Source organism: Anomaloglossus baeobatrachus, chromosome 1 (assembly GCF_048569485.1).
Source record: "Anomaloglossus baeobatrachus isolate aAnoBae1 chromosome 1, aAnoBae1.hap1, whole genome shotgun sequence".
Lineage (NCBI taxonomy): Eukaryota > Metazoa > Chordata > Amphibia > Anura > Aromobatidae > Anomaloglossus > Anomaloglossus baeobatrachus.
The window spans coordinates 966,777,876-966,803,849 of record NC_134353.1 but is presented as its reverse complement, the minus strand read 5'-3'; the positions used below and the strand labels follow the sequence as shown (position 1 = coordinate 966,803,849).

Genomic DNA, 25,974 nt, shown 5'->3' with positions numbered 1-25,974 from the left:
TGGGTGATGAGGTGAGAGGTGACTGCTGGGACATTATACAGGAAGCACTGGAGGATTCTGGGTGATGAGGGGAGAGGTGACTGCTGGGACATTATACAGGAAGCACTGGAGGATTCTGGGTGATGAGGGGAGAGGTGACTGCTGGGACATTATACAGGAGGAACTGGAGGATTCTGGGTGATGACGTGAGAGGTGACTGCTGGGACATTATACAGGAAGCACTGGAGGATTCTGGGTGATAAGCGGAGAGGAGACTGCTGGGACATTATACAGAAGGCACTGGAGGATTCTGGGAGATGAGGGGAGCGGTGAGTGGTGGGACATTATACAGGAAGCACTGGGTGATGAGGGGAGAGGTGACTGCTGGGACATTATACAGGAAGCACTGGAGGATTCTGGGTGATGACCGGAGAGGTGACTGCTGGGACATTATACAGGAGGCACTGGAAGATTCTGGGTGATGACCGGAGAGGTGACTGCTGGGACATTATACAGGAAGCACTGGAGGATTCTGGGTGATGAGCGGAGAGGTGACTGCTGGGACATTATACAGGAAGCACTGGAGGATTCTGGGTGATGAGGGGAGAGGTGACTGCTGGGATATTATACAGGAGGCACTGGAGGATTCTGGGTGATGAGGTGAGAGGTGACTGCTGGGACATTATACAGGAAGCACTGGAGGATTCTGGGTGATGAGGGGAGAGGTGACTGCTGGGACATTATACAGGAGGAACTGGAGGATTCTGGGTGATGACGTGAGAGGTGACTGCTGGGACATTATACAGGAAGCACTGGAGGATTCTGGGTGATAAGCGGAGAGGAGACTGCTGGGACATTATACAGAAGGCACTGGAGGATTCTGGGAGATGAGGGGAGCGGTGAGTGCTGGGACATTATACAGGAAGCACTGGAGGATTCTGGGTGATGAGGGGAGAGGTGACTGCTGGGACATTATACAGGAAGCACTGGAGGATTCTGGGTGATGACCGGAGAGGTGACTGCTGGGACATTATACAGGAGGCACTGGAAGATTCTGGGTGATGACCGGAGAGGTGACTGCTGGGACATTATACAGGAAGCACTGGAGGATTCTGGGTGATGAGCGGAGAGGTGACTGCTGGGACATTATACAGGAAGCACTGGAGGATTCTGGGTGATGACCGGAGAGGTGACTGCTGGGACATTATACAGGAAGCACTGGATGATTCTGGGTGATGAGGGGAGAGGTTACTGCTGGGACATTATACAGGAGGGACTGGAGGATTCTGGGTGATAAGGGGAGAGGTGACTGCTGGGATATTATACAGGAAGCACTGGAGGATTCTGGGTGATGAGGGGAGAGGTTACTGCTGGGACATTATACAGGAAGCATTGGAGGATTCTGGGTGATGAGGGGAGAGGTTACTGCTGGGACATTATACAGGAAGCACTGGAGGATTCTGGGTGATGAGCGGAGAGGTGACTGCTGGGACATTATACAGGAAGCACTGGAGGATTCTGCGTGATTTGGGGAGAGGTGACTGCTGGGACATTATACAGGAAGCACTGGAGGATTCTGGGTGATGAGGGGAGAGGTGACTGCTGGGACATTATACAGGAAGCACTGGAGGATTCTGGGTGATGAGGGGAGAGGTAACTGCTGGGACATTATACAGGAGGCACTGGAGGATTCTGGGTGATGAGGGGAGAGGTGACTGCTGCGACATTATACAGGAAGCACTGGAGGATTCTGGGTGATGAGGGGAGAGGTGACTGCTGGGACATTAAAGAGGAAGCACTGGATTATTCTGGATGATGAGGGGAGAGGTGACTGCTGGGACATTATACAGGAAGCACTGGAGAAGTCTGGGTGATGAGGGGAGAGGTGACTGCTGGGACATTATACAGGAGGCACTGGAGGATTCTGGGAGATGAGGGGAGCGGTGAGTGCTGGGACATTATACAGGAAGCACTGGAGGATTCTGGGTGATTAGGGGAGAGGTGACTGCTGGGACATTATACAGGAGGCACTGGAGGATTCTGGGTGATGAGGGGAGAGGTGACTGCTGGGACATTATACAGGAGGCACTGGAGGATTCTGGGTGATGAGGGGAGAGGTGACTGCTGGGACATTATACAGGAAGCATTGGAGGATTCTGGGTGATGAGGGGAGAGGTTACTGCTGGGACATTATACAGGAAGCACTGGAGGATTCTGGGTGATGAGAGGTGACTGCTGGGACATTATACAGGAAGCACTGGAGGATTCTGGGTGATGAGGGGAGAGGTGACTGCTGGGAGATTATACAGGAAGCACTGGAGGATTCTGGGTGATGAGGAGAGAGGTGACTGCTGGGATATTATACAGGAAGCACTGGAGGATTCTGGGTGATGAAGGGAGAAGTGACTGCTGGGACATTATACAGGAAGCACTGGAGGATTCTGGGTGATGAGGGGAGAAGTGACTGCTAGGACATTATACAGGAAGCATTGGAGGATTCTGGGTGATGAGGGGAGAGGTGACTGCTGGGACATTATACAGGAAGCACTGGAGGATACTGGGTGATGAGGGGAGAGGTGACTGCTGGGACATTATACAGGAAGCACTGGAGGATTCTGGGTGATGAGGAGGGAGGTGACTGCTGGGACATTATACAGGAAGCACTGGAGGATTCTGGGTGATGAGGGGAGAGGTGACTGCTGGGACATTATACAGGAAGCACTGGAGGATTTTGGGTGATGAGTGGAGAGGTGACTGCTGGGACATTATACAGGAAGCACTGGAGGATTCTGGGTGATGAGGGGAGAGGTGACTGCTGGGACATTATACAGGAAGCACTGGAGGATTCTGGGTGATGAGGGGAGAGGTGACTGCTGGGACATTATACAGGAAGCACTGGAGGATTCTGGGTGATGAGGGGAGAGGTGACTGCTGGGACATTATACAGGAAGCACTGGAGGATTCTGGGTGATGAGCGGAGAGGAGACTGCTGGGACATTATACAGGAAGCACTGGAGGATTCTGGGTGATGAGGGGAGAGGTGACTGCTGGGACATTATACAGGAAGCACTGGAGGATTCTGGGTGATGAGGGGAGAGGTGACTGCTGGGACATTATACAGGAAGCACTGGAGGATTCTGGGTGATGAGGGGAGAGGTGACTGCTGGGACATTATACAGGAAGCACTGGAGGATTCTGGGGGATGAGGAGAGAGGTGACTGCTGGGACATTATACAGGAAGCACTGGAGGATTCTGGGTGATGAGGGGAGAAGTAACTGCTGGGACATTATACAGGAAGCACTGGAGGATTCTGGGTGATGAGGGGAGAGGTGACTGCTGGGATATTATACAGGAAGCATTGGAGGATTCTGGGTGATGACCGGAGAGGTGACTGCTGGGACATTATACAGGAGGCACTGGAGGATTCTGAGTGATGAGGGGAGAGGTGACTGCTGGGACATTATACAGGAAGCACTGGAGGATTCTGGGTGATGAGGGGAGAGGTGACTGCTGGGACATTATACAGGAAGCACTGGAGGATTCTGGGTGATGACCGGAAAGGTGACTGCTGGGACATTATACAGGAAGCACTGGAGGATTCTGAGTGATGAGGGGAGAGGTGACTGATGGGACATTATACAGGAAGCACTGGAGGATTCTGGGTGATGAGGGGAGAGGAGACTGCTGGGACATTATACAGGGAGCACTGGAGGATTCTGGGTGATGAGGGGAGAGGTGACTGCTGGGACATTATACAGGAAGCACTGGAGGATTCTGGGTGATGAGGTGAGAGGTGACTGCTGGGATATTATACAGGAGGCACTGGAGGATTCTGGGTGATGAGGTGAGAGGTGACTGCTGGGATATTATACAGGAGGCACTGGAGGATTCTGGGTGATGAGGTGAGAGGTGACTGCTGGGACATTATACAGGAAGCACTGGAGGATTCTGGGTGATGAGGGGAGAGGTGACTGCTGGGACATTATACAGGAGGAACTGGAGGATTCTGGGTGATGAGGGGAGAGGTGACTGCTGGGACATTATACAGGAAGCACTGGAGGATTCTGGGTAATGAGGGGAGAGGTGACTGCTGGGACATTATACAGGAAGCACTGGAGGATTATGGGTGATGAGCGGAGAGGAAACTGCTGGGACATTATACAGGAAGCACTGGATTATTCTGGGTGATGAGGGGAGAGGTGACTGCTGGGATATTATACAGGAGGCACTGGAGGATTCTGGGTGATGAGGTGAGAGGTGACTGCTGGGACATTATACAGGAAGCACTGGAGGATTCTGGGTGATGAGGGGAGAGGTGACTGCTGGGACATTATACAGGAGGAACTGGAGGATTCTGGGTGATGACGTGAGAGGTGACTGCTGGGACATTATACAGGAAGCACTGGAGGATTCTGGGTGATAAGCGGAGAGGAGACTGCTGGGAGATTATACAGAAGGCACTGGAGGATTCTGGGAGATGAGGGGAGCGGTGAGTGCTGGGACATTATACAGGAAGCACTGGGTGATGAGGGGAGAGGTGACTGCTGGGACATTATACAGGAAGCACTGGAGGATTCTGGGTGATGACCGGAGAGGTGACTGCTGGGACATTATACAGGAGGCACTGGAAGATTCTGGGTGATGACCGGAGAGGTGACTGCTGGGACATTATACAGGAAGCACTGGAGGATTCTGGGTGATGAGCGGAGAGGTGACTGCTGGGACATTATACAGGAAGCACTGGAGGATTCTGGGTGATGAGGGGAGAGGTGACTGCTGGGATATTATACAGGAGGCACTGGAGGATTCTGGGTGATGAGGTGAGAGGTGACTGCTGGGACATTATACAGGAAGCACTGGAGGATTCTGGGTGATGAGGGGAGAGGTGACTGCTGGGACATTATACAGGAGGAACTGGAGGATTCTGGGTGATGACGTGAGAGGTGACTGCTGGGACATTATACAGGAAGCACTGGAGGATTCTGGGTGATAAGCGGAGAGGTGACTGCTGGGACATTATACAGGAAGCACTGGAGGATTCTGGGTGATAAGCGGAGAGGAGACTGCTGGGACATTATACAGAAGGCACTGGAGGATTCTGGGAGATGAGGGGAGCGGTGAGTGCTGGGACATTATACAGGAAGCACTGGAGGATTCTGGGTGATGAGGGGAGAGGTGACTGCTGGGACATTATACAGGAAGCACTGGAGGATTCTGGGTGATGACCGGAGAGGTGACTGCTGGGACATTATACAGGAGGCACTGGAAGATTCTGGGTGATGACCGGAGAGGTGACTGCTGGGACATTATACAGGAAGCACTGGAGGATTCTGGGTGATGAGCGGAGAGGTGACTGCTGGGACATTATACAGGAAGCACTGGAGGATTCTGGGTGATGAGCGGAGAGGTGACTGCTGGGACATTATACAGGAAGCACTGGATGATTCTGGGTGATGAGGGGAGAGGTTACTGCTGGGACATTATACAGGAAGCACTGGAGGATTCTGCGTGATTTGGGGAGAGGTGACTGCTGGGACATTATACAGGAAGCACTGGAGGATTCTGGGTGATGAGGGGAGAGGTGACTGCTGCGATATTATACAGGAAGCACTGGAGGATTCTGGGTGATGAGGGGAGAGGTGACTGCTGGGACATTAAAGAGGAAGCACTAGAGGATTCTGGGTGATGAGGGGAAAGATGACTGCTGGGACATTATACAGGAAGCACTGGAGAAGTCTGGGTGATGAGGGGGGAGGTGACTGCTGGGACATTATACAGGAGGCACTAGAGGATTCTGGGTGATGAGGGGAGCCGTGAGTGCTGGGATATTATACAGGAAGCACTGGAGGATTCTGGGTGATGAGGGGAGAGGTGACTGCTGGGACATTATACAGGAGGGACTGGAGGATTCTGGGTGATAAGGGGAGAGGTGACTGCTGGGACATTATACAGGAAGCATTGGAGGATTCTGGGTGATGAGGGGAGAGGAGACTGCTGGGACATTATACAGGGAGCACTGGAGGATTCTGGGTGATGAGGGGAGAGGTGACTGCTGGGACATTATACAGGAAGCACTGGAGGATTCTGGGTGATGAGGGGAGAGGTTACTGCTGGGACATTATACAGGAAGCACTGGAGGATTCTGCGTGATTTGGGGAGAGGTGACTGCTGGGACATTATACAGGAAGCACTGGAGGATTCTGGGTGATGAGGGGAGAGGTGACTGCTGCGACATTATACAGGAAGCACTGGAGGATTCTGGGTGATGAGGGGAGAGGTGACAGCTGGGACATTATACAGGAGGCACTGGAGGATTCTGGGAGATGAGGGGAGCGGTGAGTGCTGGGACATTATACAGGAAGCACTGGAGGATTCTGGGTGATTAGGGGAGAGGTGACTGCTGGGACATTATACAGGAAGCACTGGATGATTCTGGGTGATGAGGGGAGAGGTGACTGCTGGGACATTATACAGGAGGCACTGGAGGATTCTGGGTGATGAGGGGAGAGGTGACTGCTGGGACATTATACAGGAAGCATTGGAGGATTCTGGGTGATGAGGGGAGAGGTTACTGCTGGGACATTATACAGGAAGCACTGGAGGATTCTGGGTGATGAGGGGAGAGGTGACTGCTGGGACATTATACAGGAGGGACTGGAGGATTCTGGGTGATAAGGGGAGAGGTGACTGCTGGGACATTATACAGGAAGCATTGGAGGATTCTGGGTGATGAGGGGAGAGGTTACTGCTGGGACATTATACAGGAAGCACTGGAGGATTCTGGGTGATGAGCGGAGAGGTGACTGCTGGGACATTATACAGGAAGCACTGGAGGATTCTGCGTGATTTGGGGAGAGGTGACTGCTGGGACATTATACAGGAAGCACTGGAGGATTCTGGGTGATGAGGGGAGAGGTGACTGCTGGGACATTATACAGGAAGCACTGGAGGATTCTGGGTGATGAGGGGAGAGGTAACTGCTGGGACATTATACAGGAGGCACTGGAGGATTCTGGGTGATGAGGGGAGAGGTGACTGCTGCGACATTATACAGGAAGCACTGGAGGATTCTGGGTGATGAGGGGAGAGGTGACTGCTGGGACATTAAAGAGGAAGCACTGGATTATTCTGGATGATGAGGGGAGAGGTGACTGCTGGGACATTATACAGGAAGCACTGGAGAAGTCTGGGTGATGAGGGGAGAGGTGACTGCTGGGACATTATACAGGAAGCACTGGAGGATTCTGGGTGATTAGGGGAGAGGTGACTGCTGGGACATTATACAGGAGGCACTGGAGGATTCTGGGTGATGAGGGGAGAGGTGACTGCTGGGACATTATACAGGAGGCACTGGAGGATTCTGGGTGATGAGGGGAGAGGTGACTGCTGGGACATTATACAGGAAGCATTGGAGGATTCTGGGTGATGAGGGGAGAGGTTACTGCTGGGACATTATACAGGAAGCACTGGAGGATTCTGGGTGATGAGAGGTGACTGCTGGGACATTATACAGGAAGCACTGGAGGATTCTGGGTGATGAGGGGAGAGGTGACTGCTGGGAGATTATACAGGAAGCACTGGAGGATTCTGGGTGATGAGGAGAGAGGTGACTGCTGGGATATTATACAGGAAGCACTGGAGGATTCTGGGTGATGAGGGGAGAAGTGACTGCTGGGACATTATACAGGAAGCACTGGAGGATTCTGGGTGATGAGGGGAGAAGTGACTGCTAGGACATTATACAGGAAGCATTGGAGGATTCTGGGTGATGAGGGGAGAGGTGACTGCTGGGACATTATACAGGAAGCACTGGAGGATACTGGGTGATGAGGGGAGAGGTGACTGCTGGGACATTATACAGGAAGCACTGGAGGATTCTGGGTGATGAGGGGAGAGGTGACTGCTGGGACATTATACAGGAAGCACTGGAGGATTTTGGGTGATGAGTGGAGAGGTGACTGCTGGGACATTATACAGGAAGCACTGGAGGATTCTGGGTGATGAGGGGAGAGGTGACTGCTGGGACATTATACAGGAAGCACTGGAGGATTCTGGGTGATGAGGGGAGAGGTGACTGCTGGGACATTATACAGGAAGCACTGGAGGATTCTGGGTGATGAGGGGAGAGGTGACTGCTGGGACATTATACAGGAAGCACTGGAGGATTCTGGGGGATGAGGAGAGAGGTGACTGCTGGGACATTATACAGGAAGCACTGGAGGATTCTGGGTGATGAGGGGAGAAGTAACTGCTGGGACATTATACAGGAAGCACTGGAGGATTCTGGGTGATGAGGGGAGAGGTGACTGCTGGGATATTATACAGGAAGCACTGGAGGATTCTGGGTGATGACCGGAGAGGTGACTGCTGGGACATTATACAGGAGGCACTGGAGGATTCTGAGTGATGAGGGGAGAGGTGACTGCTGGGACATTATACAGGAAGCACTGGAGGATTCTGGGTGATGAGGGGAGAGGTGACTGCTGGGACATTATACAGGAAGCACTGGAGGATTCTGGGTGATGACCGGAAAGGTGACTGCTGGGACATTATACAGGAAGCACTGGAGGATTCTGAGTGATGAGGGGAGAGGTGACTGCTGGGACATTATACAGGAAGCACTGGAGGATTCTGGGTGATGAGGGGAGAGGTGACTGCTGGGAAATTATACAGGAAGCACTGGAGGATTCTGGCTGATGAGGGGAGAGGTGACTGCTGGGACATTATACAGGAAGCACTGGAGGATTCTGGGTGATGAGGGGAGAGGTGACTGCTGGGACATTATACAGGAAGCACTGGAGGATTATGGGTAATGAGGGGAGAGGTGACTGCTGGGACATTATACAGGAAGCACTGGAGGATTATGGGTGATGAGCGGAGAGGAAACTGCTGGGACATTATACAGGAAGCACTGGAGGATTCTGGGTGATGAGGGGAGAGGTGACTGCTGGGACATTATACAGGAAGCACTGGAGGATTATGGGTGATGAGGGGAGAGGTGACTGCTGGGACATTATACAGGAAGCACTGGATTATTCTGGGTGATGAGGGGAGAGGTGACTGCTGGGATATTATACAGGAGGCACTGGAGGATTCTGGGTGATGAGGTGAGAGGTGACTGCTGGGACATTATACAGGAAGCACTGGAGGATTCTGGGTGATGAGGGGAGAGGTGACTGCTGGGACATTATACAGGAGGAACTGGAGGATTCTGGGTGATGAGGGGAGAGGTGACTGCTGGGACATTATACAGGAAGCACTGGAGGATTCTGGGTAATGAGGGGAGAGGTGACTGCTGGGACATTATACAGGAAGCACTGGAGGATTATGGGTGATGAGCGGAGAGGAAACTGCTGGGACATTATACAGGAAGCACTGGATTATTCTGGGTGATGAGGGGAGAGGTGACTGCTGGGACATTATACAGGAAGCACTGGAGGATTCTGGGTGATGAGGGGAGAGGTGACTGCTGGGATATTATACAGGAGGCACTGGAGGATTCTGGGTGATGAGGTGAGAGGTGACTGCTGGGACATTATACAGGAAGCACTGGAGGATTCTGGGTGATGAGGGGAGAGGTGACTGCTGGGACATTATACAGGAGGAACTGGAGGATTCTGGGTGATGACGTGAGAGGTGACTGCTGGGACATTATACAGGAAGCACTGGAGGATTCTGGGTGATAAGCGGAGAGGAGACTGCTGGGACATTATACAGAAGGCACTGGAGGATTCTGGGAGATGAGGGGAGCGGTGAGTGCTGGGACATTATACAGGAAGCACTGGGTGATGAGGGGAGAGGTGACTGCTGGGACATTATACAGGAAGCACTGGAGGATTCTGGGTGATGACCGGAGAGGTGACTGCTGGGACATTATACAGGAGGCACTGGAAGATTCTGGGTGATGACCGGAGAGGTGACTGCTGGGACATTATACAGGAAGCACTGGAGGATTCTGGGTGATGAGCGGAGAGGTGACTGCTGGGACATTATACAGGAAGCACTGGAGGATTCTGGGTGATGAGGGGAGAGGTGACTGCTGGGATATTATACAGGAGGTACTGGAGGATTCTGGGTGATGAGGTGAGAGGTGACTGCTGGGACATTATACAGGAAGCACTGGAGGATTCTGGGTGATGAGGGGAGAGGTGACTGCTGGGACATTATACAGGAAGCACTGGAGGATTCTGGGTGATGAGGTGAGAGGTGACTGCTGGGACATTATACAGGAAGCACTGGAGGATTCTGGGTGATGAGGGGAGAGGTGACTGCTGGGACATTATACAGGAAGCACTGGAGGATTCTGGGTGATGAGGGGAGAGGTGACTGCTGGGACATTATACAGGAGGAACTGGAGGATTCTGGGTGATGACGTGAGAGGTGACTGCTGGGACATTATACAGGAAGCACTGGAGGATTCTGGGTGATAAGCGGAGAGGAGACTGCTGGGACATTATACAGAAGGCACTGGAGGATTCTGGGAGATGAGGGGAGCGGTGAGTGCTGGGACATTATACAGGAAGCACTGGAGGATTCTGGGTGATGAGGGGAGAGGTGATTGCTGGGATATTATACAGGAAGCACTGGAGGATTCTGGGTGATGACCGGAGAGGTGACTGCTGGGACATTATACAGGAGGCACTGGAGGATTCTGAGTGATGAGGGGAGAGGTGACTGCTGGGACATTATACAGGAAGCACTGGAGGATTCTGGGTGATGAGGGGAGAGGTGACTGCTGGGACATTATACAGGAAGCACTGGAGGATTCTGGGTGATGACCGGAAAGGTGACTGCTGGGACATTATACAGGAAGCACTGGAGGATTCTGAGTGATGAGGGGAGAGGTGACTGCTGGGACATTATACTGGAAGCACTGGAGGATTCTGGGTGATGAGGGGAGAGGTGACTGCTGGGACATTATACAGGAAGCACTGGAGGATTCTGGCTGATGAGGGGAGAGGTGACTGCTGGGACATTATACAGGAAGCACTGGAGGATTCTGGGTGATGAGGGGAGAGGTGACTGCTGGGACATTATACAGGAAGCACTGGAGGATTATGGGTAATGAGGGGAGAGGTGACTGCTGGGACATTATACAGGAAGCACTGGAGGATTATGGGTGATGAGCGGAGAGGAAACTGCTGGGACATTATACAGGAAGCACTGGATTATTCTGGGTGATGAGGGGAGAGGTGACTGCTGGGATATTATACAGGAGGCACTGGAGGATTCTGGGTGATGAGGTGAGAGGTGACTGCTGGGACATTATACAGGAAGCACTGGAGGATTCTGGGTGATGAGGGGAGAGGTGACTGCTGGGACATTATACAGGAGGAACTGGAGGATTCTGGGTGATGAGGGGAGAGGTGACTGCTGGGACATTATACAGGAAGCACTGGAGGATTCTGGGTAATGAGGGGAGAGGTGACTGCTGGGACATTATACAGGAAGCACTGGAGGATTATGGGTGATGAGCGGAGAGGAAACTGCTGGGACATTATACAGGAAGCACTGGATTATTCTGGGTGATGAGGGGAGAGGTGACTGCTGGGATATTATACAGGAGGCACTGGAGGATTCTGGGTGATGAGGTGAGAGGTGACTGCTGGGACATTATACAGGAAGCACTGGAGGATTCTGGGTGATGAGGGGAGAGGTGACTGCTGGGACATTATACAGGAGGAACTGGAGGATTCTGGGTGATGACGTGAGAGGTGACTGCTGGGACATTATACAGGAAGCACTGGAGGATTCTGGGTGATAAGCGGAGAGGAGACTGCTGGGACATTATACAGGAGGAACTGGAGGATTCTGGGTGATGAGTGGAGAGGTGACTGCTGGGACATTATACAGAAGGCACTGGAGGATTCTGGGAGATGAGGGGAGCGGTGAGTGCTGGGACATTATACAGGAAGCACTGGGTGATGAGGGGAGAGGTGACTGCTGGGACATTATACAGGAAGCACTGGAGGATTCTGGGTGATGACCGGAGAGGTGACTGCTGGGACATTATACAGGAGGCACTGGAAGATTCTGGGTGATGACCGGAGAGGTGACTGCTGGGACATTATACAGGAAGCACTGGAGGATTCTGGGTGATGAGCGGAGAGGTGACTGCTGGGACATTATACAGGAAGCACTGGAGGATTCTGGGTGATGAGGGGAGAGGTGACTGCTGGGATATTATACAGGAGGCACTGGAGGATTCTGGGTGATGAGGTGAGAGGTGACTGCTGGGACATTATACAGGAAGCACTGGAGGATTCTGGGTGATGAGGGGAGAGGTGACTGCTGGGACATTATACAGGAAGCACTGGAGGATTCTGGGTGATAAGCGGAGAGGAGACTGCTGGGACATTATACAGAAGGCACTGGAGGATTCTGGGAGATGAGGGGAGCGGTGAGTGCTGGGACATTATACAGGAAGCACTGGAGGATTCTGGGTGATGAGGGGAGAGGTGACTGCTGGGACATTATACAGGAAGCACTGGAGGATTCTGGGTGATGACCGGAGAGGTGACTGCTGGGACATTATACAGGAGGCACTGGAAGATTCTGGGTGATGACCGGAGAGGTGACTGCTGGGACATTATACAGGAAGCACTGGAGGATTCTGGGTGATGAGCGGAGAGGTGACTGCTGGGACATTATACAGGAAGCACTGGAGGATTCTGGGTGATGAGGGGAGAGGTGACTGCTGGGACATTATACAGGAAGCACTGGAGGATTCTGGGTGATGACCGGAGAGGTGACTGCTGGGACATTATACAGGAGGCACTGGAAGATTCTGGGTGATGACCGGAGAGGTGACTGCTGGGACATTATACAGGAAGCACTGGAGGATTCTGGGTGATGAGCGGAGAGGTGACTGCTGGGACATTATACAGGAAGCACTGGAGGATTCTGGGTGATGACCGGAGAGGTGACTGCTGGGACATTATACAGGAAGCACTGGATGATTCTGGGTGATGAGGGGAGAGGTTACTGCTGGGACATTATACAGGAAGCACTGAAGGATTCTGGGTGATGAGGGGAGAGGTGACTGCTGCGATATTATACAGGAAGCACTGGAGGATTCTGGGTGATGAGGGGAGAGGTGACTGCTGGGACATTAAAGAGGAAGCACTAGAGGATTCTGGGTGATGAGGGGAAAGATGACTGCTGGGACATTATACAGGAAGCACTGGAGAAGTCTGGGTGATGAGGGGGGAGGTGACTGCTGGGACATTATACAGGAGGCACTAGAGGATTCTGGGTGATGAGGGGAGCCGTGAGTGCTGGGATATTATACAGGAAGCACTGGAGGATTCTGGGTGATGAGGGGAGAGGTGACTGCTGGGACATTATACAGGAGGGACTGGAGGATTCTGGGTGATAAGGGGAGAGGTGACTGCTGGGACATTATACAGGAAGCATTGGAGGATTCTGGGTGATGAGGGGAGAGGTTACTGCTGGGACATTATACAGGAAGCACTGGAGGATTCTGGGTGATGAGGGGAGAGGTGACTGCTGGGACATTATACAGGAAGCACTGGAGGATTCTGGGTGATGAGCAGAAAGGTGACTGCTGGGACATTATACAGGAAGCACTGGAGGATTCTGCGTGATTTGGGGAGAGGTGACTGCTGGGACATTATACAGGAAGCACTGGAGGATTCTGGGTGATGAGGGGAGAGGTGACTGCTGCGACATTATACAGGAAGCACTGGAGGATTATGGGTGATGAGGGGAGAGGTGACTGCTGGGACATTAAAGAGGAAGCACTGGATTATTCTGGATGATGAGGGGAGAGGTGACTGCTGGGACATTATACAGGAAGCACTGGAGAAGTCTGGGTGATGAGGGGAGAGGTGACAGCTGGGACATTATACAGGAGGCACTGGAGGATTCTGGGAGATGAGGGGAGCGGTGAGTGCTGGGACATTATACAGGAAGCACTGGAGGATTCTGGGTGATTAGGGGAGAGGTGACTGCTGGGACATTATACAGGAAGCACTGGATGATTCTGGGTGATGAGGGGAGAGGTGACTGCTGGGACATTATACAGGAGGCACTGGAGGATTCTGGGTGATGAGGGGAGAGGTGACTGCTGGGACATTATACAGGAAGCATTGGAGGATTCTGGGTGATGAGGGGAGAGGTTACTGCTGGGACATTATACAGGAAGCACTGGAGGATTCTGCGTGATTTGGGGAGAGGTGACTGCTGGGACATTATACAGGAAGCACTGGAGGATTCTGGGTGATGAGGGGAGAGGTGACTGCTGCGACATTATACAGGAAGCACTGGAGGATTCTGGGTGATGAGGGGAGAGGTGACTGCTGGGACATTAAAGAGGAAGCACTGGAGGATTCTGGGTGATGAGGGGAAAGATGACTGCTGGGACATTATACAGGAAGCACTGGAGAAGTCTGGGTGATGAGGGGAGAGGTGACTGCTGGGACATTATACAGGAGGCACTGGAGGATTCTGGGTGATGACCAGAGAGGTGACTGCTGGGACATTATACAGGAAGCACTGGAGGATTCTGGGTGATGAGGGGGGAGGTGACTGCTGGGACATTATACAGGAGGCACTAGAGGATTCTGGGTGATGAGGGGAGCGGTGAGTGCTGGGATATTATACAGGAAGCACTGGATTATTCTGGATGATGAGGGGAGAGGTGACTGCTGGGATATTATACAGGAAGCACTGGAGGGTTCTGGGTGATGAGGGGAGAGGTGACTGCTGGGACATTATACAGGAAGAACTGGAGGATTCTGGGTGATGAGGGGAGAGGTGACTGCTGGGACATTATACAGGAAGCACTAGAGGATTCTGGGTGATGAGAGGAGAAGTGAATGCTGGGACATTATACAGGAAGCACTGGAGGATTCTGGGTGATGAGGGGAGAGGTGACTGCTGGGACATTATACAGGAAGCACTGGAGGATTCTGGGTGATGACCGGAGAGGTGACTGCTGGGACATTATACAGGAAGCACTTGAGGATTCTGGGTGATGAGTGGAAAGGTGACTGCTGGGACATTATACAGGAAGCACTGGAGGATTCTGGGTGATGAGGGGAGAGGTGACTGCTGGGACATTATACAGGAGGCACTGGAGGATTCTGGGTCATGAGGGGAGAGGTGACTGCTGGGACATTACACAGGCAGCACTGGAGGATTCTGGGTGATAAGGGGAGAGGTGACTGCTGGGACATTATGCAGGACGCACTGGAGGATTCTGGGTGATGAGCGGAGAGGTGACTACTGGGACATTATACAGGAAGCACTGGAGGATTCTGGGTGATGAGCGGAGAGGTGACTGCTGGGACATTATACAGGAAGCACTGGAGGATTCTGAGTTATGAGGGGAGAGGTGACTGCTGGGACATTATACAGGAAGCACTGGAGGATTCTGGGTGATGAGGGGAGAGGTGACTGCTGGGACATTATACAGGAAGCACTGGAGGATTTTGGGTGATGACCGGAGAAGTAACTGCTGGGACATTATACAGGAGGCACTGGAGGATTCTGGGTGATGAGGGGAGAGGTGAGTGCTGGGACATTATACAGGAAGCACAGGAGGATTCTGGGTGATGAGGGGAGAGGTGACTGCTGGGACATTATACAGGAAGCACTGGAGGATTCTGGGTGATGAGGGGAGAGGTGACTGTTGGCACATTATACAGGAAGCACTGGAGGATTCTGGGTGATGAGGGGAGAGGTGACTGCTGGGACATTATAGAGGAAGCACTGGAGGATTTTGGGTGATGACCGGAGAGGTAACTGCTGGGACATTATACAGGAGGCACTGGAGGATTCTGGGTGATGAGGGGAGAGGTGAGTGCTGGGACATTATACAGGAAGCACAGGAGGATTCTGGGTGATGAGGGGAGAGGTGACTGCTGGGACATTATACAGGAAGCACTGGAGGATTCTGGGTGATGAGGGGAGAGGTGACTGCTGGGACATTATACAGGAGGCACTGGAGGATTCTGGGTGATGAGGAGAGAAGTGACTGCTGGGACATTATACAGGAAGCACTGGAGGATTCTGGGTGATGACCGGAGAGGTGACTGCTGGGACATTTTACAGGAAGCACTGGAGGATTCTGGGTGATGAGGGGAGAGGTGACTGCTGGGACATTATAGAGGAAGCACTGGAGGATTCTGGGTGATGAGGGGAGAGGTGACTGCTGGGACATTATACAGGAAGCACTGGAGGATTCTGGGTGATGAGGGGAGAGGTGACTGCTGGGACATTATACAGGAGGCACTGGAGGATTCTGGGTGATGAGGGGAGAGGTGACTGCTGGGACATTATACAGGAAGCACTGGAGAATTCTGGGTGATGAGGGGAGAGGTGACTGCTGGGACATTATAGAGGAAGCACTGGAGGATTCTGGGTGATGAGGAGAGAAGTGACTGCTGGGACATTTTACAGGAAGCACTGGAGGATTCTGGGTGATGACCGGAGAGGTGACTGCTTGGACATTATACAGGAAGCACTGGAGGATTCTGGGTGATGTCGGTGTCGTTGTTGTCAGGTTCCTATAAGGTGTCAGGACGTCGCTGTCTTTCTCTCCATGGAGGAGTGGGAGTATCTGGAAGGACACAAGGAGCGGTACGAGGAGGTGGTGATGGAGGAGCAGCGGTCGGTGACATCAGGTGAGGGGCACGGCTTCTTGTTGGCTCCGGTTGATGTGATGACGTCTCTGACGCGTCGTTCTATTATACGATCATTAGAAGAATTTTCCGTTTTCTGATTGTAGAATTTTTTTGAAGCAACTTACAGAAAAGAGAAATACACAATATTCTCCTCCATCGCAGTCTTCTCTGGTTACTGCTCCCATCATCTCCTTATCAGATGACACAATCTTTTCCGTCTCTTTGTGACTCCACAGATGGATCCAGGAGGAGAAATCCCCCAGAGAGATGTCCCCGTCCTCTGTGTCCCCAGGACTGTCCAGAGGAGAAGCACAATGTCCCGGAGACTCATCAGGTAGATGGCTCTGACGTCTCCACAACATCTGACCATAAAGTGATTGGACCGGAGCTCATTGACATGTTTCTTCTCAGGGTGAAGATCTGATGGATATTCAGGTTGCCGTTATACATGGAGCACAGGAGGCGCTCGCTATATGGGCCGATCCGCAGGGTGAGGAGCAGAGACGGTCCTGTCTGTTTTGTGGTCGCCTACTACCGTGTTTCCTCTGAAAATGAGACAGGGGCTTATATTACTTTTGGCTGTAACAGATTTTCTAGGCCTTATTTTCTGGGGATGTTCTATATTTTGTATTTGTCTCAGTGTTTGGGTTGCCTTTTCATGTAAAATGAATGTTTATGCCCTTCTACCTCCCCTCTGTGCCGCGTCAGTGATTCACTCAGTTGCCGTATTACTGGCAAGGATGGTATCGCAATCCTCGGAGCGGCCGGTGGCTCCTCACCTGAGCGAGTTTTCTGCATAGAAATACACACTGATACGTTCGGGGGAGAAGAGCCGCAGGCTAGTGTGAGCATAGCGCTGCCATCCTCGGGCAGTAATATGGCAGCCTGGCTGAATCACTGACAGCGCAGAGGGATGAGCGGGGGAGGGGGGTGAATATTCATTGCATTCACTAGCTGGCATGTAACCATAAATGTTCGGGGCTTACACAAACATAATGGGGCAACGTACAGCAGTAACGTTCACATCTCCTGATAGGAGCGTCCAAAGCCTATACAGGATACTATTAGTATGATGAACCTCAACTAGGGCTTATTTTTGGGGTAGGTCTTCTGTTTGGGGAAAACACGGTAGTACCCCATCATCTATCTTTTCCATCACTGTGTGTTTCCTACAGATGGACTCATGGAAATAATTCCCCCAGCGAGATGTCCCCGTCCTCTGTATCCCCAGGACTGTCCAGAGGAGAAGCACAATGTCCCGGAGACTCCTCAGGTAGATGGCGCTGAGCCCTGGACCAGATCTGTACAGTTGTGCTCAAAAGTTCCCATCCCCCTGTTCTTATTACCATGTATTGCCCTCTGGAACATCAATGACAGCTTGAAGTCTTTTGTGGTTTTTGTGGATGAGGCTCTTTATTTTCTCAGATGGTAAGCTGCCCATTCTTCTTGGTCAGATGGTAAGCTGCTCATTCTTCTTGGTGAGATAGTAAGCTGCCCATTCTTCTTGGCGCCTCTAGTTCTTGTAAATTCCTGGGCTTTCTTGCATGATCTGCGCTTTGCTTGAGTTCCCCCAGAGTGAATGATATTGAGGTCAGGAGACTGAGGTGGCCACTCCAGAACCTTCACTTTGATCTGCTGTAGCCAATGACAGGTCGACTTGGCCTTGTGTTTTGGATCATTGTCATGTTGGAACATCCAAGTACGTCCCATGCGCAGCTTCCGGGCTGATGAGTGCAATTTTGCCTCCAGTATTTGCTGACAACGTGCTGCATTCATCTTTCCTTCAACTTTGACCAAGTTTCCTGTGCCTTTTTAGCTCACACATCATCAGCGATCCACTTTCGTACTTTTTAGTAGGAATGCTGTTCCTTTCATCATAGGCTTTTTTGACACCTCTCAAAACCTCTCTCGTAAAAGTAACGTTTACGGTTGTGGCCAAAAATTTCAATCTTGGTCTCATGTTTCCAAATTACTTTGTTCCAGAAGTTTGGAGGCTTGTCTCTGGGCTGTTTGGAGGCTTGTCTCTGGGCTGTTTGAAGGCTTGTCTCTGGGCTGTTTGGGGGCTTGTCTCTGGGCTGTTTGGGGGCTTGTCTCTGGGCTGTTTGGAGGCTTGTCTCTTGCTGTTTGGAGGCTTGTCTCTGGGCTGTTTGGAGGCTTGTCTCTGGGCTGTTTGGAGGCTTGTCTCTGGGCTGTTTGGTGGCTTGTCTCTGGGCTGTTTGGAGGCTTGTCTCTGGGCTGTTTGGAGGCTTGTCTCTGGGCTGTTTGGAGGCTTGTCTCTGGGCTGTTTGGAGGCTTGTCTCTGGGCTGTTTGGAGGCTTGTCTCTGGGCTGTTTGGTGTATGGTAAGCGAGATACTTTGTGACATTTGCGCAGTAATGGCTTTCTTCTGGCGATTCGAGCATGCAGCCCATTTTTTCCTATCCCATGACCGCACCGTACGTGAGAGAGTGTATCCCCCCAGGAATAGGAAACCTTTCTGAAAAATAAAAGGGGCGGCACCTCTCCAAAACCCCAGTGTGGTTACCTGTTACCTGGACTTCTCCAGATGATCGGGTCTCGGGGGTCAGGAGATCTCTGGGATCCTGGTGTCACGAGCCGCGCTGGTCGCATGCGCGGCTTCTTCCACATGCCTAGCGTCTCACGAATCGGGGGTTCCTTGGGCAACCATTGGGCAGTGAAGCCACGAGTTGCCTTCAGGACGGGAGTCTTGGCCGGAACTTGTTCCTCCATGTGGGCGGCTGGAGCAGTGACACCGTGGCCGCTTCCAGAGATGAGGAGGGCAGAGCCGCAAGCAACGTCATGCGCTGGGGGAAGCACTCGGTCGTGTGCGCAGGCTCAAACCCAGCTACCACTTTTAGTGAGGTGAGGGCTCGTGAGAGCGGATGTGACGGTGCAAACCATTCATGGCGTCACAGGCCATCTTCTAGATCGGAGGCGGAGCCTGTCAGATTCAAAACAGGTGGGAAACGAAGATCCTCATGTTCCTGTGGCATTATTGGTGAAGTGGCCTCCAAGATGGAACCTCCCTCATCGTCTAGCATTGCTGCAGAAGACCACAAACTTGCTCCTACCGCAGTAGCTGCCTGGGCTCAGGATGGGCAAGTGTGATCTTTTACGACATGTACTGACCCTGCCCTCCCCCCTCTTTCTTTTTGTCCCTAATAAATTCAGGCCAAGAAAGCGGTAGCAAAGACCAAACATCGGGCATGTGTGTTTGTACAAGAAGTCCGGACCACGATCATCCGAAAAGAAGCTCTGCCAACCATGTATTGTAAAGACAGTGGCGGAGGAATATCTGGGCATGTTTCAGGAAATTAGGTCCTTAATCAAGGACAAGGTTAAAAATACAGTGCAGAGGGAGATGAGCCTTGTAGGAGCCCCCGCCGCATCCACCAGTAAAGCTCAGTCTCCATCTGAAGATAGCTCTCAGGAAGACAGGGAGGAGTTGGGAGAATTGGTGTCCACATCTGAGTCATCATCACCTGATGAGGAGTATGATCAACCATGCTTTCCGGCAGAGGACACGGGCAAACTCCTAAAAATCATAAGAGCTACTATGGGGGTGGAATCCCCGAAGAAGCAGCGATCAGTCCAGGACTCCTTGTTTAGCAATCTAGAGGAGCGTAAGCATAGAGTCTTCCCAGTCCATAAAAATCTACTCAGCATAACAAGGAATGGAAAAAAAAACGATCAGGAAGGTATCTGTCCCCCAAATCCTTAAAAGGACTTACCCCTTCCCTGAGGAGTTATGCCAGTCTTAGGAGAAAGCGCCCAAAATAGACGCTGCGAATGCCAAGATCTTGAAAACTTTAGCTCTGCCATTCAAAGATTTAGGTTCCCTTAAAGATCCTCTGGACAAGAAAGTAGATGCTTTCCTTAAAGGAACCTGGGAGGCGACAGCGGGAGCGTTCAAACCTACCATCGCTGCCTCCTGTACTGCATGGTGCCGTGCCAAGGAGAGTATATATTTGGAGTGGCCTTAGATGAGATCCTGGAAAAGGCAGCGGACAAAAGCAAAAATTCCCCGCCCTCTCTGGGTCCAGGGTCAGAGGTTCCTTTTGGAGTTCAGGAGGGAGAGGGAGTAGAAACAGCTGAAAGGATAACAGGGAGCGCCCTTGGGCACAAGATAAGGCCCAGACAAAAGATGTTCTATTCAACAAGCCCTCCTATAAAGGAACCTATAAGAGGCAATGACGCCAAGTCCCAGGTGGGAGGAAGGTTAAGTCACTTTTTCCCCCGTGGAAGGCTCTTTTATCCTCGGCTTGGGTTCTACATACTGTCTCCCTGGGTCTCAGGCTGACCTTTTCTTCCCTCCCTCTACAACGGGTAATAAGTTCCCAGGTAGCCCCAAAAAAGCAGGGGGCACTAGAACGGGAAGTCCTCTCCTTATTGGAAAAATAGGTATTAATCAGTGTGCCAGAGTCAGATTGGGGAGCGAGGTACTACAGCAACCTATTTTTGATAAGGAAAAAAAAAACCCGATGGGTCCTTTTAGACCATTGTCAATTTAATATCTCTGAACCACTATTTGGTAGTGGAGAGGTTCAAGATGGAGACCCTGAAGTCAGCAGTGGCACTACTATTCCCCCTCTGCTACATGGCGGTGATAGACTGACAGATGCGTACTACCACGTCCCGATCCACAAAGAACACCAAAATTATCTAAGGCTGGCAGTAAACATAAAGGGGAACTGATTCACCTGCAGTACCAGTGCCTCGCGTTCTGCATTTCAGCAGCCCCGAGGGTTTTCACCAAGATGGTGGCGGATGTAGCATTCTGTTTGAGGAGAAATTATATTCGAATAGTCCCTTACCTGATTAAATTTTTAATCGTGGGAAAGTCAGAAAGGGATTGTTTGGTGGCCGTCAACCAAGTCTCCTCAGTCCTATCCAATCTCAGATGGCTAATAAACAAAGCAAAATCAAAATGGCACCCCGCCTAAGTTCTTATTTTTGGGCATCACTCTGGACTTTGTGTTCAATATTGTTTCCTCCCGACGGAAAGAATAATAAAACTAAAACAAAAGTCCTATCAGCACAGGAACGGCCGAACATGTCACTGAGGCTAGCAATGTCTTTGCTATGTTCCCTAAAATCCACGATTCCTGCAGTCCAATTGGCTCAGTTCCACACCAGAAGCCTTCAGGGGCAGATCTTGGCTGTTCAAGCAGTGGGACTGGACCTGGAACTCAAGTTCCTTTTTTCAGACCAGGTCCTCATATCGCTAGATTGGTAGCGGGACGAGCGGAACCTGAGGAATGGAGTTCCCTGGAACGACGAACATCCGGTAGTTATCACCACGGATGCAAGCCCAATGGATTGGGGAGCCCATCTGAAAGATCAATACCTACAGGGGGAGTGGGACCTAGCCTTCAGGGACGGCTCCTCGGACTTGAAGGAGCTGACAGCAGTGAAAGTGATACAGGTAGTTCTGGAAGACATTGCAGGAGAAAATGTACTTATCTTGTCAGACAACAGCACGATCGTGGCCTACCTGAATCATCAAAGCGGCACCAGGTCGAGATCTCTGATGATGGAGACAGAAGATTTTCAGGAGAGCAGAGGATAACCTACGACCACTCAAGGCACGTCATCTCAAGGGTTCAGACAACATCGTACCCAACTACCTGAGCCGTCACAGATTAAGCCAAACAGAATGGACTTTGAACCAGGACGTTTTTCATCAGATCTTCCTACTCTGGGGTACACAAGAAATAGATTTGTTTGCAAATCAAGGGAACCGACAGACAGATACTTTTCCCTAGGTCCGAGGGGAGGACCGGAGGGAATAGACTCACTTCTGCAGACATGGGACTTCCAATTGGCATACGCCTTTCCATCCTTTCCACTAGTGTCGAGGAAAATTCAGAGGGAGAAGGCCAAAGTCATCATGATTGCCTTCTTATGGCCCAGATGGGCCTGGTTTACATGGCTGAGAATACTGTCTGTATCAGACCCTGGATTCTGCCAGACACACACGATCTTCTCTCTCAGGGGCCGACCCTTCATCCTCAAGTGGAAAGGTTACACCGAACAGCCTGGAACTTGAACGGGGCCTTCTGACGGCCAGGGGGTTCTCACCAATTTTAGTGTCCACGCTTCTCAGTAGCAGGAAACAAGTAACCTCTACCAAATATGCTGCAGTGTGGGAGAAATTACTTGAATTCTCGGGACGTAGACTATTGGGGCAGCCGCAACAGGTCCCTCTGTCGGAAGTGTTGGAATTTCTGCAAAAAGGCCTTGAAAGGGATCTGTCTACCAGTACACTAAAAGTACAAGTATCAGCTTTATGCGCACTCTTTAACAGGAAAATTGCCGACCATCCTTGGTTGCACAGGTTCATCAGGGCCTCATTTACATCTAGGCCACTGGCGGGTACTAAGAAAGCCCCCTGGGATCTTAATTTGGTACTGAATACCCTCACAAGACCCCCATTTGAACCCATCACTTTGGCCTCCATCAAATCCCTCACCCTTAAGGTAGCTTTATTGGTGGCATGAACCTCAGCCAGGCGTATTTGTGAATTGCAATCCATTTCCATTACCCCTCCATTTATCACTATTCTGGATGACAGGATAGTATTTAAGCCAGCCCAGCCTTCAATTCCAAATTTCATAGTGGGCTGGAGATTGTTTTGCCTTCCTTCTGTGAAAATCCTAGCTCACAGGGGGAGCAGGTCATCCATTCCTTAGATGTCAGGAGAAGCGTCCTCAGGTATTTGGAAATCTTCCGCCCTGTTTATTCTCTTTTGGCGGTCCGAATAAAGGGAGAGCGGCCACCAGGTCCACTATTGCTAGATGGGTAAGGGAGGCCATTAGTTTGGCATACTCAGTCAGGACAGCCCCTTCCTCAGGTGATTAGGGCCCATTCTACTAGGGCTTTATCTACTTCCTGGGCAGAAAGGGCAAATGCCTCAGTGGGGCAGATCTGTAAGGCCGCAGTGTGGTCATCACCCTCCACCTTTTCAAGCACTACCGTTTAGATTTGGGGCTTTTGGATCTGTCCTTTGGTAGAGAGGTGCTATCGGCGGTGGTCCCACCCTAGCATGCTTCTATTTTATTCTCTCACGTACGGTGCCGTCATGGGATAGGAAAAGATAATTACCGGTAATTGGATTTTCCAGAGCCCTGACCGCAGCATGCTAGTTCCCTCCCTGCTTTCATAAGTATGGTATTAACAAAAAAAACAACAAAAAAACAAACACCTATTTCTATTATAGACCTCATGGTGTATGAGCTATGTACAGCACAAGGGGGCTGCTCCTGTTTGGTGATGGATATGTCTATTAATAAGGCGGTTACCTCTACAGTTCTATAAACACACTGGGGTTTTGGAGAGGTGCCGCCCCTTTTCTGTGCCTGGGGGCGGATACACTCTCCTACGTACGGTGCTATCGTGGCTCTGGAAAATCCAATTACCGGTAAGTAATTATCATCTTTCTTCCAGTGCCTCCTTATTGTGTCTCTTGAAGCAGCAACCGTGAGTTTTCAGTGACTCCTGGATTTCAGCTGATGTTATTTGTGGGTTTTTCTTTGCATCCTGAACAATTTTCTTGGCAGTTGTGGCCGAAATGTTTGATGGTCTACCTGATCGTGGTTTGGTTTTTACAGAGCCCCTGATTTCCATTTGTTAATAACAGTTTGAACATTGCTGACTGGCATTATCAATTCCTTGGATATCTTTTTGTATCCCTTTCCTGTTTTATACACTACAACTATCTTTTCCCATAGATTCCTTGACAATTCTTTTGCTTTCCCCATGACTCACAATCCAGAAACGTCAGTGGCTGGAGGAAAGATGCCAGAGTCTGTCTGGATCCCAGAAACTCACTCCGCTTTTATGCACACACTGATTACAAGCAGACAGGTCACAGGTGAGGATGTCATCTTTATTAGCCATTCAATCCCATTTGTGTCACCTTCCGTGCATGTTATCAGGCCAATATCACCAGTGTGTGAGAACTTTTTCATCAGGGTCATTTGGATGTTTTTGGTTGTCATTAGAGAAAACACAGTAGATGACAATAAATGGCTTCACTCGACCACTAATCATGAGTGGGAAACAGATTGTGTGTTATCATTCATATTCTCTTAAAAAAGGCCAAGAAAGCAAAAAATCTGCCGGGGTGTGTAAACTTTTGAGCACAACTGTATATGGGGAACATTTCTGCTCCTGCGGTCGTAAGTGTCATAGATATTGGAGGTCTCTTGTATTGTGCTGATTGTTACATCTGATATATCAGGGGGAAGATCCGACTGATATTAAAGTGGAGGAAGAAGAAGAAGAAGCGATGACGAGGGGGGATCAGCCGAGTGTGAGTGACGGGAAGGAGGAGAGTCCAGGAGAGGTTTCCACAGGTTTGTAATGATGACAGGCGGGTAATGATGGCCGGACGGGGGAGTGATGATGGGCAGGTGACGATGGCCGGGCAGGGGGTGACGATGGCCAGGCGGGGGGTGATGATGGGCAGGTGACGATGGCCGGGCGGGGGGGTGTCGATGGCCTGGCGGAGGGAGTGATGATGGGCAGGTGAAGATGGCCAGGCGGGGGGGTGAGAACGGGCGGTTGATATCGTGTGTGAGTCTCCGGTGCTCACAGTAAAGCTTTTTACGCCGTCCACATCACAGCAGAAGCGTCCGGTGATGGCGCAGCTGCTCCTGTGCAGAGTCCGGCTGAGCACCGGGGAATATCGCGACCTCTGCTTAATGATTTAGGAAGCAGATGTGTAATTTTCCTGATTATCCTCTTTTATTATCGTTTCCATACGTTACTTCCATCTTTTCCTGACCCTCGTACATATAAATGTCTGAGCTGGTGTTGGCGGCTGTGACGCTCCCCGTCCTGTGGACCTCAGTGATGTCGCCGCTCTCTGCCCCAGCACTGACATGTCACATGTAGACTTGTCCTACCTGTCGCCTCTGTTTCCCCCCACACTGAGGCCGGCGTTCTGCTCCTTCTGCCTCCACAGCCCTATGGTAAGTCAGAAGCTATGGAGGTCCAGATCAGACGTGCGGATGCTGTCCCTGTGCCGCTATGGAGGACATGTGGGATGTAGGAAGAACCAGGACACAGGTCTCAGGTGGAGGCAGCGGAGGGCACCGGGGAGGTGACAGCACATCACAGATGTAATACCACCATATATCTACCATATATATAATGTATACAGCAGGAGCCTCCCGCACACAGTCCCCTGTATACAGCAGGAGCCTCCCGCACACAGTCCCCTGTATACTGCAGGAGCCCCCGCACATCACACACACACACACACACACAGACACACACGTTTACACTCGCCTAATCGTGGTCCCCGGCTCCGCATCCCTGGTCACAGTGGAATTTTGTAAGT

The 25,974-nt window shown here is 51.3% G+C and overlaps 1 protein-coding gene across 1 annotated transcript in view; it reads left to right on the top strand.

Annotated features, from left to right (window-relative positions):
* The window catches only part of LOC142263653 (uncharacterized), a 152,375-nt gene that overhangs the window by 13,936 nt on the left and 112,465 nt on the right, over window positions 1-25,974 (top strand). The window contains 5 exon segments of the mRNA XM_075332241.1: window positions 16,509-16,629; window positions 16,866-16,963; window positions 17,041-17,119; window positions 17,805-17,902; window positions 24,871-24,985. Of these exon segments, the coding sequence (XP_075188356.1) occupies window positions 16,509-16,629; window positions 16,866-16,963; window positions 17,041-17,119; window positions 17,805-17,902; window positions 24,871-24,985 (511 nt within the window).